This window comes from Schistocerca serialis, chromosome 12 (genome assembly GCF_023864345.2).
Source record: "Schistocerca serialis cubense isolate TAMUIC-IGC-003099 chromosome 12, iqSchSeri2.2, whole genome shotgun sequence".
Lineage (NCBI taxonomy): Eukaryota > Metazoa > Arthropoda > Insecta > Orthoptera > Acrididae > Schistocerca > Schistocerca serialis.
This window is the reverse complement of record NC_064649.1, coordinates 64,602,818-64,618,120: the sequence shown is the minus strand read 5'-3', so window position 1 is coordinate 64,618,120 and position 15,303 is coordinate 64,602,818. Positions and strand designations below refer to the sequence as shown.

General features: G+C 46.2%; 1 protein-coding gene across 3 annotated transcripts in view; it reads right to left on the bottom strand.

The window, feature by feature from the left end:
- Nucleotides 1-15,048, bottom strand: part of LOC126428066 (homeotic protein ultrabithorax-like) — a 1,222,647-nt gene extending 1,207,599 nt beyond the window's left edge. For all 3 annotated transcript variants that reach the window (XM_050089947.1, XM_050089946.1, XM_050089948.1), the window contains exon 1: nt 12,638-15,048. In XM_050089947.1, coding sequence (XP_049945904.1) covers nt 12,638-13,445 — 808 coding nt within the window. In that variant the 5' untranslated portion in view covers nt 13,446-15,048. The remainder of the gene's footprint in view (nt 1-12,637) is intronic.
- Between the last annotated feature and the right edge of the window lie 255 nt (nt 15,049-15,303).

Sequence of the window (15,303 nt, the reverse complement as noted above, 5' to 3'; positions counted from 1 at the left end):
TCCCATGATGTCAGAGTAGCTTAATATTGATAGATAAATGTGGCACAATATCGACAGGGTGTCGATATTTCCTACTCTCGAAATTTCACAAAAAGTTTGTTTACACTTAACTAAGGCTTTATATCCAAATTATAAATGCAAGGACAAGAAAAAGAAAATCAGAGAGGGCTACAAGGACTCAAGACACCGTAAAAAGTGCATTAAGTTCACTGAAGCCAGGGGGATCACGAAACAGCGTATTGTAGGAGCTGACATTCCAAAATTACAATTAACTATCGATTAAAACCACTTTCTGACAAGAGATTTTCCTGGGGGAAAAGGTCTGTTCTTACGCCTTAACAAGAATTAGGCAACCATGTTACTATAGTGGCGCAATTATTCTATGGCATCTCCCTGCTTACGTTTCAACGTATCGTCTATGAGGTTGGCGACAAACTAGGCCTTAAGCACAACTCGAATAAAATTTCCAAAAGAGCTGGAGAAAATTAAGTTTCTGGTCTTCAAAGCAGAAAAAATAGCTTAAAATAACTGTCAGCAGCAAGTCTTGACAGAGTCCTAGGTTTAAATAAAACTGAAGATCATTTGTTTTCATTCATCTAGAACATTATTTTCTAAAAACATGATGTGTACGTATTTTAATACATATTAAGGTAATAAAATATGCAACTTTCACAGAACAGAAATTTTGTTCCGTCTATATGAAATACTGTTGGTATAACCCTGTGTAGATATTATCCACGTACTAGTTGCAATACCGACGCTTTGCAGACTTGAGACAATTGTGATATAGCTGCGAAGGTACTCGTAATTTTTTCGATTTTTCTGGCACCGCTAAGCGCCTAACATTTCTGCGTCACGCAGGGTGCCATGAGGTTTTCGAGGAAGTGACAGAACCCTAGACAAGTGGAAACGGCTCTTAATATAGTAGTTCTCTGTGAAAACTTGAAAAAAAAACGATATTTTTTTACTAAAATGTTCTCCGGGACGTCTAAATTGTTGCATTGTTCCTCCCAAGTTCGCCAGAAACTCAGTTATCGAGTTGGAAGGTGATTTGTGAAAAATTGTCTCAGGAAACTGTGTCCGAAAATCATTCACATAGTGAAAATATAGTGCCAGCTGATAATTTCAACGATGGCCTAAAAGACATTACGGGAGTTATAAACGTGCGCGAACATGAGCTCGGACCAGCCTGTTACAAAAGGCGACAAAAAAGCGCATCTAGCGAGCAGAGCAGCGAATGACAGAAGCTGCCAAAGAGGGCCGCAGGACCACCACGGCCTCGAAGAATATGGAGGAAGGCCTCCTCTCACACCTGGAAGGATTGCTGTATGGTCAAGGGATTGCTCACTACAGCTGTGTTTAACTTGGCCACAAAAAATGTTCAAATGGTTCAAATGGCTCTGAGCACTATGGGACATCTGTCGTCATCAGTCGCCTAGAACTTAGAATTACTTAAACCTAACTAACCTAAGGACATCAAACACACCCATGCCCGAGGCAGAATTCGAACCTGCGACCGTAGGGGTCATGCGGTTCCAGACTGAAGCGCCTAGAACCGAACGGCCACACCGGCGGGCCACAAAAAAATGTGACCCAAATCTTTAAATGAGTTTTTCCCTGAAATTTCTTGTTTTTCAAATTGGCCAGGAACATTACTTCGGAACGGTTCATACGATTTTGATAGACGTTTTGCGATGTTTTCAAAACAACCGCTCGCTCGTCGAAGGATCAGTTACCTGAAGACTGGAAAGTTGCACAGGTCACACCAATAATAGAAAGTTGCACAGGTCACACCAATAATAGAGGAAGGAAATAGGAGTAACCCGCCGAATAACAGACCCATATCACTAACGTCGATTTGCAGTAGGATTCTGGAACGGATATTGTGTTCGAACATTACGGATTGCCTTGAAGAAAACGATCTATTGGGAAGCAGCCAGCACGGCTTCGGAAAATATCGCTCTTGTGACACACGAAGTAATGAGTGCTATCGACAGTGGATGTCAGATTGATTCCCGATTTCTATACTTTTGACACAGTTACTCAAAAGTGACGTCTAATCAAGTTGCGTGCCTGTGGAGTATCGCCTCAGTTGTGCGACTGGATTCTTAATCTCCTGTCCGAAACGCCAATGTTCTTAGTAACTGACGGGAAGTCATCGAGTAAAATAGAAGTAACATTTGACGTTCCCCAAGGAAGTACTGTAGGTCCTTTGCTTTTCCTGATCTACAAAAACCACGTAGGAGACAAAATGAGCCCTGTTGATAAAGAAGATGATGATAATGATGATGATGATGATGTCATTAACCTTTTGTAAACTCGTCAGATGATCAAAACCAACTGCAAAATTATCTAGACAGCATATCTGTACGAGGGAAAAGTGGCAATTGACTCTGCCTAAACAGAAATGTGAGATCATCCAGTAGCAAAAGGAACCCGCTAAATTTCGGTTACACGATAAATCACACAAATCCAAAGGTTGTAAATTGAACTAAATACTTAGTGATTACAATTACGAATAACTTGAATTGGAATGGTCGCACAGATGATGTTGTAGGCAAAGCAAACGAAAAACTATGATTTATTGGAAGAACGCTTAGAAAGTGCGTCTACTAAAGAGACTGCTTACACCAGTCTTGCCGCCCTCTTCTAGGGTACTGGTGTGCAGTGTGGGATCCGTGTCTGATGTAATTGACGGAAGTCATCGAGAAAGCTCAAAGAAGGGTAGCTCGTTTAGAATTATCGAGAAATTGGGGAGAGAGTACCACAGACATGACACGAGAACTGTGGTGGCAATCATTGAAACGGCGCTTTTCGTAGCGGGAGCATCCTCTCGTGAAATTTAAATCACCAACTGTCTTCTCCGACTGCGAAAATGTTATGTTGGCGTCCAGCTACATAGGGAGGAAAAATCATAATAACAAAGTAAGAGAAATGAGAAGTCGCACATTAATATTAAAGTACTAGTTTTTTCCGCGGGCAGTTCGAGAGTGGAACGGTAGAGAAATAGCTTGTAGGTGGTCCGATAAACTCTCTGCCAGGCACTTACTCATGAATTGCAGAGCTATCACGCAGATGTAGATCTAGATGATGATGTTGATTCGTTTGTGGGGCGCTCAACTGCGCAGTTATCGGCGGCCGTCCACAGTCCAATCCAGTCAATTACTTTCGAATACATTATGGGAGAGACGGTGATCAAAGTGTTACAAATATTTACTATCAAAAACAGTCCTGATCACAATTTATTTACTACGGTGACCGGTTTCGACCACTACTGTGGTCATCTTCAGACCAATGTGTAAGAACCTCCTTCTGATGGAGAATCACTACTGATTCTCCAGCCGAAGGAGGTTCTTGTTCATTGGTCTGAAGATGACCACAGTAGTGGTCGAAACCGGTCACTGTAATAAATAAATTCTGATCAAGACTGTTTTTGATAGTAAACCAATCTAGTCACTCTCAGAAATGATTATGATGAAATGATGAGGGCAACCAGTCCCCGAGCAGAGAAAATCGCCAACCCGGCCGGGATACGAACCCTGGACCCCGTGATGTAGATCTAGAAGTTTATTTTCGGTGCACGCTTATGTCTCGATTTTGTGGCGGAAAAACTGACATTTGTTTCAACACGCCACTATTTTGTTAGAACCTAATATTTTTCAAGTACGCTATCTACGCTGATAGAACATACATATGGGAAATGACGTGCACAAAATTGTTTTGTTACAGGTGCAATAGGAGGTTTTCGGGAATTCGCGCTAGTGACCAATGTTCCGGCAGCAAGGGGTCCTTCCATCTGGTGAAGCGGTTACAGGGAGTGTCGAATGTAGACACAAAAATTTCGTAACAACAAAAGTGTGAGGAATGGAACTTTATCATCAGACTTTGCATTAAATTTTAATTTTCTTGAAAAAAGTAAGATGATCATCTATTTTTCATGCTTCGAAAGAGGGCTACCCCCGTAAGGCGTTGGTATTCCTTCGGTGTCCCCTGTAGCGGCTTCAGGTGTCCACATTTGCGCAGATCGTCCCCCAGCAGGACGGTAGAGGGAGGAGGTGGGTGGTGGAAGGGGGCGTAGCGGGGTTGGGGGAGAGGAGGCTAAATGACGACTGAGGCTGCCCCCGGGTGGCGACGTGCGCGCGTGGCGAAGTGATGTGTGCGGCCGCTTTATCTGGCCTCGCACGACAGGTGCGTCCGACTGCCGCGCCGGTGCGTGTCTTCAGCCACGCGCCGTTTGTCTGCGGCGCCGGCGGAGGTTCTGCAAACTAGGAACGCACGTCGTCCTCGCTGCCTCGAGTTTCAGGAGTGCGTCTTGTTAGCGCTGCTACAGGACTCCGAGCTCCATTACCTAGCATCGCCGGCTTCCCAACAAAGGAGATCTGTGTCTATCGCCTGGTTGTCGCGCCTCGCTCGTTTAGGCAAATGCTGGGCTGGTTCTCAATCACCAGTACGGGAAATACAGTACACTAAAGCTCCGTACTAAAAAGCCTCCGGATGCTCAAAGGTACCGACCGACCGCCGTGTCATCCTCTGCAGGCTGGCACCATCGAGTATGAATATGGAGGGACGCGCAATAAGCAAACCCAGCTCTCCCGGGCTGTTGTCAGTTTTCGTGACTTGGAGCCGCTACTTCGCGGTCAAATAGCTCCTCAGCCGGCATCACGAGACTCAGTGTACGCCGGTAGGCCGACATCGCATGTCGGTCCGGATGGTCACCCATCCAACTTCCAGCCACGCCCGATGGCACTTCGGTGATCTGATGGGAACCATTGAAACACGAGATAAAAATAGTTGAAATACGGAAATACACAGAAGACAAGTTCAAGTGATTCACCGACGGGTGGCGCAAGCACTCTGGCCCTTTATTCTCACGAAGTAATGAGTGTAATCGACAGGTAACGTCAAACTGATTCCACATTTCTAGATTTCCAGAAGGCTTTTCGCACCACTTCTCACAAGTGACTTCTAATGAAAACGTTTGACTATGGAGTATCGTCCGAGCTGTGCGAGTTCGTTCGTAACTTCCTGTCAAAAAAAAAAAAAAAAAAAAGTTTGTGAAATCTTATGGGACTTAACTGCTAAGGTCATCAGTCCGTAAGCTTACACATTACTTAACCAAAATTATCCTAAGGACAAACACACACACCCATGCCCGAGGGAGGACTCGAACCTCCGCCGGGACCAGCCGCACAGTCCATGACTGCAGTAGCGCCTAAGACCGCTCGGCTAATCCCGCGCGGCTCCTGTCAAAAAGATTGCCGTTTGTAGTCACTGACGGAGAGTCACTGAATGAAACTGACCTCATGTCTGGCATTCTTCAAGGAAATGTGCACTTTTCTTAATCTATATAGACGATTTATGGGACAATCTGGGCAGCCCTTTTAGATTATTTACAGGTGTTGCTGTCCTTTACCGTCTAAGAAACTCGTCAGAAAATCAAAATCAATAGTAAAATGATTTGGAAAAAATATCTGCATGGTGCGAAAAATGGCGTTGGATCCTGGACAATAAAAAGTGTGAGGTCCTTCAACAGAAATCAGTTAAATTTGAAGGTTCTCGATTCAACTAAATCCTAGAGATAACGATTACGAACGATTTAAATTGGAATCATTACACAGAAGATGTCGTGCGATAGATGGACCAAAGAGCGCGTTTTATTGCTAGAACACTTAGAAATTGTAACAAATCTTATGAAGAGACTGCCTACACTACGCTTCTACGTCGTGTTCTGGAGTGCTGCTGCCCTTGTATCCTTACTGACAGAGTACATCGAAATAGTTCGAAGAAAGACCGGCCGTTTTGTATTATCACAATATAGGTGAGGCAGTGCCACTGATATGAGACTTAGGGTGGAAAACATCAAAAACAAACATGATTTTTCGTTGCGGTAGCTCTTTGCGACAAATTTCAGTCACCAACTTTCTCCACCGAATGCGAAAATGTTTTGTTAATTCCAGCGAACATGGGGAGAAACGAGCATCGTAATGAAATGAGAGGAATCAGAGATCGCAAAGGGAAGATTAAGTGTTTGTTTTTTTCACGTACTATTCGAGAGTAGGACGGTAGAGAAACAGGCTAAAAGCGGATCTACCAATCACTTAAGTGTTCATTGCAGAGTATTTATGTAGATGTAGATGCAGATGTAGATGTAGATCACGTACGACGGGATATATGCTACGAAGCAAATAGTGGAACTGACTGGGTTGCTCTTTTTGGGGACGGTGATTTCTGACGGTAATAGTTGTTTTATAGAAATTAGAAATCCGGCGTTTTCCTGTGTCAGCAACGAAGGTGCTGCGAAAGAAGTAATAGCGACCATGTTCAGCAAATGAAGAAATGTTCTTCCACCTATCTAAGGATCTGAAGAACGTCCCCGAACCTCGAGAGCCTCCAGGGAGTAATTCTTAGCGGCACTGGCTCCTGGAGTTCTCAGTTTGTTCTCTGATAAGTATAGTTTTATTATCACTAGAGTGGAGTGGTCGCACTTTTGCCATTTAGGATACGTTTGTTTCTGAAGATAGGTAGCAGCACTGCATAATTATGACTTCAGGTAGCCCTTGCTAAACTTGTGTTGAAGAACGCGTACGTGAACGACAAGACTACGAAGATGTTCGCAAAAATCTTTTGTCCGTAGAGGGAGGTTTCTGAGAGCCTGGCAACAACTAAAAGAGGTAAAACACCAGTAAAATGGGCATAGAGGAGCGTCGTGAGAGGAACGAATCAGTTTGTCCAATAAATAAATAAAAGAACAACAGATAGAACAAAGAAAAATCTTCTAGGTCGTATAATGAGATGAAAATACACAGAATAGAAGCGTTTGAAGACGAAATATTGGTCCAGATTATCCGATGTAAACCTAGAAAAGAATTCAGTGGATATCTGAGGAAGATATATGGTTAGCAGATCATGAAAATAGGAGCAGACGCACAACGAAGTAGTCGCACAGTTAAGGCTTGGTATTTAGACTAATGGTGATGATGGAATGGTTGTAATGGGGTAAGTGCGACAACGATGACTCGTTTGAAGAACTAAGCGGCAACATTCACACACTAGACCATGAATTGGCGTCATTCAGAAATGCATGTTCACTGATTATGGACCACAAATATCCCTCTCTTTAGTTCCACCCTCTTTCGTCGCAGGGGACATTTCCTGGCCCTTGGAAGAGTGACTCTTTCTATACATTCCACCCAATAATCGTTACTTGATAGTGACTACACAGCAGTAAATTTTAATAACGTAACGACGAACTCCATGACTGTCACAACCTTTTTTTTCTTATTTTTTTTAAAGTTACTTTTCTCACTAACTTACTGGATTCGTTTTCTGGGTATTTGTGATTACGCACAATGACTTTTACCACCTTGAGGGACCCCCTCCAGACGATGACGTTCTTACATGCCTCTGAACACAAATTCTGGCTTCAACTTCAGGAACAGTGGTTACGACATTCTAGTGAGACAAAGAAAAAGCAGTAGCACTTAACATTAGACGCTACTCAACATGATACAGAAATGAAAACAACGGAGTTTTCCTGCGACATTACAAATAAGCTTTTGTTACTGCTGCTTGTTTCCTGAATTCCTGTGAAAGAGCGCGAACTCGTGTCTTAGACACAAAAGCAAGTTAATAAAGTGTTTAACAACAAGCGTAATTTTTATACATGTAACTACTTTCTACAATGCAGCTGATTTCGGCATAATGAAAATTGCAACAAATTACCGAACTCCTAACTTTTTTAATGATAACAACCACAGGCTTTTTCCAGAGGGATCATTGCAATGAGCTTTACATACTTCTCTAGCAACTAAAATACACGTATTGCACGTAAACTTGAAATTTCCGTCATTCGTAAGTATATGTGTTCGCAATTAAGGTGGAAAGTAGTAATGGTATTTCTTCATACTGCACATTGGCCGAGCGGTACTAGGCGCTACAGTCTGGAACAGCGCCACCGCTACGGTCGCAGGTTCGAATCCTGCCTCGGGCATGGGTGTGTGTGATGTCCTTAGGTTAGTTAGGTTTAAGTAGTTCTAAGTTCTAGGGGACTTATGACCTCAGAAGTCCCATAGTGCTCAGAGCCATTTGAACCATACTGCACATTTCTCATGAACTACAGGCAGTAGGCTAAATTAAATATTGCAGTTACAAATTTCGTCAGCAGTCTAGATAATTATATTTTCTTGGTTATTAATCGCAAGTGTTCAAGTTGGAATCATCGTCCTTACTACTTCAGCTTCCTTCTGAGGGAACTTCACTGAGGTGCTAACGAGGTCAGGATGCTTGTTTCCAACGCTGAAGGACGCAATCCAGCCCACACTGTAATTAGCTGAAGTCTTGACGCTGAAGCTTTTCGCTGTACATTTTCTACTAATAAAGAAACACATAAATATTTTAAGACAGTGCGAGCAGTTTTTTTAAAGTACTAAAGCTAGTGATGACGCCTTTTCCAATTTTTTGTGTAAAAGTGAATACTTAGCGAATTAACTTCTCCCGACGAGCGGTGGTTAACTCGTGTTTTCCGTTCATCATCTTTTCTCCTGCCTGTCAACTTGCGGCAGTATGAGGAAAGTAGAAGATACCAGGGTGTTAGGACCACTATGCCGACACCCTGAGTGGAGAAACAAACTTAGTGCACATTTGCCAATTTACAACCATCCACAACCTTCTAATTTTTTTATATAGTATTACTATTTCGCTGTGACAGAATAAAGCTGCTAGTATCATTATTTCCAGAAGGTAAATTATAAAATATTTAGCTGCCCCCCCCCCTTTTCGCAAGAATTTCAGAAATGTTTGTTACATATTGGCCAATCTACGAACGTGTGTGTCATGAGGTACGCATTCTCAGTGGGTGGGGATGACGGAAGCTACGCTTGCATTTGACATTTGTGGCACCTGTATTTCAGATTAGCAACTACAGCGCTATTTGCGCAGAAGACGTCAGAACCTTCACATCTAAAGTACCTAAAATCTCAAGCTTACTTGTTACTCAAAATATGGGAGAATAAATCGTTTCTTACATGATATCGGTAAAATGCAGTTCATTTGAGCGTAGAATGTCTAACCAAAATACTTGCTATAAACCGACAGCGCGTTATCACCACAATAGAGCAATTTTTACGGTTTACTTCTTTTTATTTTTTATTTTTGTCCCCCGAAGCTGTGATGCCACGAACTTCTAGACCACTGACGATGGTATGTCAGCGTTCTCTGGAGCATTCCTGATCAGGATGCACGGTTCGAACTTAGCGATTTCGCTGAATCTTTCAACACACACCAAAATTCTTTCGTAAAACCGTGTCATCACTACGTTATTTCTCTCCTTTAACGTTGTCTCATCGAGAGCAAGTGACTGTCGCTATGACTAGATCAGTTAACGCTAAAACTACGTGAATGAGCGCAACACACATTCTCAATCTCCAAGTTGCGTTCACGTTATCATTTCCCGAACGGCGTGTGACAAATATAGAAAAGTGAGCATCAGAAATGTTACAGTGAAGATAACTTCGTACGACAGTTGGTGTTTCTGGTTCAGCACCCTTCGTAAGGGTGAACTTTAAAACACTCATGGAAAAATGTATTGAAAGATTTTCAGACGAATGTTTCCATTTGTTTTATGTAGGGCTCATTATTTTTTATTTTCCAAAAACGATTAATTTCTTATTTAGGACGCGCAGAGGAAAGTCTAGCCAAAGGTAGGAGACATAAAACGTACAAACCAGCGCCGAATGCTTCGTCACTTGTTTTTGTTATCTGTAAACCAACAAGCTCGGTATAGTTTGCACAAACACGTTTCCGCTTGTCTTGTATATTGTGATTTCGTACGCTAAACAGGTGTAGGGCTGCTTTTCCGCGAGTACTTCACCATGCACAAAACACTGTACACTGAGAAAAGGCGGACCTTTCAAACCTTTTACTTAAATTTCGTTCTTCGTCGTTTTTCTGTGCCGAATAGGACACAGTATTACAAAAGAACATTTATATTTAGGTAATAACAGGAAAATTCCTCCGATTGGACATTTGTAGTAATTTCAAAAACCGACTCTTGCGTGAATGAAGATACTTGTTTCTGTTCGATAAGACTGGGCGGGTTGTTGAGGGTGAGACTAACAACAGAACCACTGTTCTTATCATCGCTGGAACCAAATTAGTACAATCGTCCGTTCATTCTTCTCAATATAACGACTCTCATGCGAAAACAGGCATTTAGGGCTCACGGAAGGCAATCTAGACTCGCCACTGAAGACGTAGAGACCGCTTTTGTGACTCCTCAGCGTAGTGTTTGTTTCTGCCCGCCACTAGACATTAGAATAACACACACGCAGCACCACAGACGTATACGAGACACTGGCAGCCGTATTTAAATGTTTGCCGAGAACATTACTTCTCACGTGGCTTCTTAGACAGCTAAACATGCCGGGCACGTTCTTAGACTAGAGAGAGCGCGCGCACGCTTGTTTAAGCCAGCGGTTTTCTCGAATAAGGCAGACACTAATTACTTCCACTATTAGGCTAACCTCTGTGCATTACTGCCAGCGGAGCTAGTTAGGTAAGAATTCAAAGACAGCGCCGTGCCTCAACGCAAAGGTACATCACTGGAAATTGTCGCCGAGTTGGGTGACACACACACTGACTGCGAGTAATAATGTTGACACGGCTCGGCCCGATGATATCTCGCACGCAATGATACGAATGTGGGACTAGTAAGACACTCTGATGACACGAATCACGTGAAATATTACTTACTTCACCTAATTTCATTCAACTGTGTGTTACGTATTATGCTGTAGGGTACTTCTACGCATTCTACTGCGATGATATTAACCTAAAAGTGTTTGCGTACTTTGTTTGAGCAACTTTTAAAGGATTTCGGGATTCTAACTACCATTCGCACAAGATTTGTGATGCATAATAGAGATTCATTCGTAACAAACTACGACATTCGTTCAGTAATCCTAGCGACTTAAATAGGTCTTCCTCCTACATCGTACAGAACCTTGTGGACCAAATTGTAAATTGTGTTTTCATTACGTATCGAATAGAAATGAAAAAAAAAATAAAAAATGTAGCGATTCCCAGCAGCTATTCAAATGTTATGCGATTACCTTTCTTTGCAGTAGTTCAGACGCTATCGCTGATTCTAATACTTGTACGTGCATGTAAAATTTCTTCTGATTTTCATATTTTTTTTAGGAATAAAGAAATGATAGAAGTGGATTTAATCAATATTCTGTGAATAAATATTTATCGGTATTCTTGCCACTTGACGTTCGTTTGTACACTTTCAATGACCTACTCTGTCATCACCGCTGTCGTTCTAATACGCCATGAGGTACTGTTGTTAATAGTTGGGCGAATGATTTAACGGAGAGGGAAGGGTGCGTCGTCGAAAGTTTGAGCGCACGAACAAATCCGTCGCACCAAGAAAAACAAGACAAAATTATCCAAGAATATTTGCCGCGGAAAACTACGTTCTCATAATATTATGTGATCTACGCACGTCGTGACGTTTTTTGAGGAGGTGACTTCGGCTTTGACCGGCACGAGAGGGCCAGTGGAAAACAAAACCGAATATTTACACATTGTCTGATGCTGTTTCCCAGCTGAAATATTTACCTCAGCAGGTGTTTCGCTCACGAGAATTTCCATGAAGTGTTCACTGGACGTAAAATGATTTCTACAAGATTTAGCGATGGACAAACGAGCCGAAGCCTAGGAGGCGCAGACGCAGAACTTTTGGAAGAAATTACTACTGCGACGCAGCGACATTCTGTGAGCAGGCAACTTCGGCTGTGGTTGTCCCCACAGTATTTACGACAGTAGGTGTGGCGGTAGATAACAGTCATTTCTTGTTTTCCGTAAAGATGTTATGGCTCGCAGACAGAAAGTTTTGTTTAAATAACACTGTCATCGCTGAGACAGAAGCGTATTCTTGAGAACTTGGCAATTCTTATTTTCTATGGAGGAAAAAAAATGTCAGCAACATTGGGAAAAATGTATATGCCCAGTGGTTGAATCTCAGAAACAGAGGTTCCGGTACTGTGATCTGTTGTTTTTGAAACTTACACTTCTTAAAACGTTACTTCACCACTCTTCTGCGTATTTTAAAAGTGTGAATACAACACTTGCTTTGCATCTCTTCAGCCTCAGTGAAAATGCTATCGCACCACCTCTCAAAATCTGCGGTTCTGATTTAATTTCGTCAGAGATACCGGTATGGCATACCGGTGCATACCGTCACAAATTAAGCACTGTACACACCTAACTGGCAAGTATGTTGAAGTGTAAATAACGCGGTTTTGAGACAAAAAGGCGTAAGTTGCAGTCATGGGGAGTTATTTAACTACCTCGTACAGGTGTTAGCTTCAGGGCAAAAGACACGGGATAACGTGTACCGACAAGGTTTCGTGATGAAGAAACGCAGTTGGAGATGCAAAGTGACGCAGTATGTTTGTGAGCAGATAACTTCGGCGCAGACTGGTGCCATGGGAATGAAGAATTTACATGGACAGATGTGGCGCACGAGATTTCAGGGGAAGTAAATTTGCACTTTGTAACGGATCCCGACAAGGTTTCGTGATAAGTGTGGGTCCAGATACGGAGTCCAGCAAGGAAGCGGCGGCGTGCGACTCACCTGCTATGGCCATCCACGGGTAGAAGGTGTGGTTGGTCGGCTGCTGGTGCACCACGGCCGGCTGCGCGACGGAGCTGTTGATGGAGCATTGGTTCCAGGAGCCGAGCGTCCCGCCCCCGGGAGCCGATGCCCTGCCGCCGGACGCCGCCCCCGGAGAGGCGGCGGGGTCTCCGCCGACGAGTCCCGCGTAGCCCGCGGCCGCGCCGCCCCCGGCGACGCGCGAGTCGGGCGTGCAGGCGGCGGGCCGCACGGGGGCGCCCACGAGCCCTCCGCCCCCGGCGCCGCCGCCCGCGCCGCCCCCGCCTCCACCGCCGCCGCCCGCGCCGCCGCCGCCGCTCTGCCACACGTCCTTGGCGGCGGCGACGACGGCCGCGTAGCCGTTTTGGTGGCCGCCGCCCCCGGCGCCGCTGACGGGCGTCGTCGCCTCCGACTTGCTGCAGTCGGGCTTGCCCGCGCTGTAGTTGGCCACCGCCTGCGGGTCGCCGGCGCCCGCCGCCGCCCCCGCCGCCCCCGCGCCGCCGCCGGCGCCGTACAGCTTGCACGTGGCGGCGGCGATGCTGGCGTCGTAGGGCGAGTCCTGCGGCGGGCGCGCCGCCTGGTGCAGCCCGTGGTGGTGGTGATGGTGGTGCTGTGAAGACGTGTACGGCGACATGCCCAGGCCGAGCGGGAAGCTGCGGTAGGCGGCGGCGGCGGCCGCCGCCGCCGTCTGGTCGTGGTGGTGGCCGGGCCCTCCGCCCCCGGCCGCCCCCGACGCCGCCTGGTGGTGGTGCGCCCCGTAGAAGCCCGACTGCTCGAAGTACGAGTTCATCGTGGCGAAGTCCGTCGCGGATCTGTCGGGCTCGGCGACTGCGGGGAGCGAAACGAAGTCGCTCCTCGGCGGTCTGCCTTGGTACAGTGAGAAAATTTTTCCGGCTCGCGCGAACCCCGAGTCAGTGACCTCCCCTCCTCGTCAGCGCCGATCCCCGAAGAGCTGGCGCGCCTTCAGGGCTCCCTCCGGTAGCTTCTGGCTGCCCTGCTGCCGGAGACACTCATACAATTCTCACTGGGAGTCTTCTCTCTCCGCCGTTCACGCCGTCATTGAGACGACACTGAGCAGTCGGTGGGCCCCTTCTTGCCGCTGTCGACAGCCGCCGAGAGACTTCTGCCTGGAAGGGGGTGTGGCTGGCCGCTCTGACACACACACCGCACTGCGATTCACGTTCGCGTCTCAGTTCCAAATCAAACACCAGAGCTCACCACCAAATAAACAGCAACTCTTCCACGGTGCCACAGAATTTCTGCCGGAACAGTGACACGAACCCAAAAGCACAGTTCTTAGAAACCGACGTCAACAAAACTGCTCCTCAGTACTGAGTCACTCGCCGGGAGCGGAATAAAAGCAGTGGTAAGCGACTGTCACAGTAGTCGAGAGCTGGGCTCGTGGTGACACATGGTGGCACTGTTTACACCTCGCGACAAGTCCTCGCCGAAGCACTCCGCGATCGGCAACATCTGCCACAGCAAGCAAGACGCTTCCACAGCGGAGGGGGGAAAAACAAAAAAGGAAAACGACGGTCGTAATCAAACAGTATTTCACTGCAAATGTCTCCCTCTTCTTTCTGTCTTTTCTGTTTTCTCTGCTGAGAGCCAGACAGGAAAAACAAACACTTTGTCACGCGGCTGAGACTACTGTCACTGGCAGTTCGGAACGTGTGCAGTAGTGTAGAGTGGCGGTAGAATTCACACAGCTTCAACCAGTTTCCATCACAGCCAGCAGTCACCGACGCCGCGAATAAACCGTGGAGTTTCGCAAGCAGCTTCCCTCCAACTCGCAATCAGTTGTCTCAAGAGTCCGTGGCTGGTATTTTAATTGTTATGACAGCAATAAAAAAATGAGTGACTATTAATGTAGACACACCTCTTTATAGTCCATAACGACGTGATAATTGCGATAATTACGACGTATTGCGGCCGACACAGCGTAAAAGTTTATGCAGTAGTAATAACAACAATAATTGCAGTATTTTATTGTTATTGTTTGTTATTATCGCTCAGGGACGTCAAAAATGTGAGTGTCCTCGTTTTATAACAGCTTCCGCGATTCACAACTGTGGTACTGCTCCACTGTGGAGGTCGTGCTACTGTGCTCTGTCTGCGACTAGTAGCGTCGCTATGGACCCGACGTTTTAGAACACGTAAAATCGTCACTGTTTTTATTATTATTATTATTGTTATTATTTTCGCCTCCCCTCCAGCGATGTGGGCGGAGGAGGCAGTGAGTTGGCCGTGCTGTCTCGCCGGCAGCAGTCGGAGGTGCCCGGAATGGGAGCGTCGACGCCGTCGTCGTCGTCGCCGGCGCCGTCGGAGAGCGCGACCGCTTCGCTTCCTGTTGCGACTGCACAGCACACAGCACTGCGATGGCGTTCGCCTGGCACGCGCGCACGCACAAGACTGAATCGGCGCGGCGCCGGCGGTGAGGCATAACCCGCCCCTGCCGCCCCTATCGGCCCCCCACCGCCGCCGCTATCACGCCGGTAGCCGGCGGCCGCCCCTCCGCCCCCCTGCCCCCGCCGGACCCAACCTTCCTCCCCCTCGCCCCCTCACCCGGCAGCGCCAGGCGCCACTCCATCCCCACCACGCCGGCACCTCCGCGTCTCCGGCGCGCGCGCTGCGTTCGCGTGCTGGGC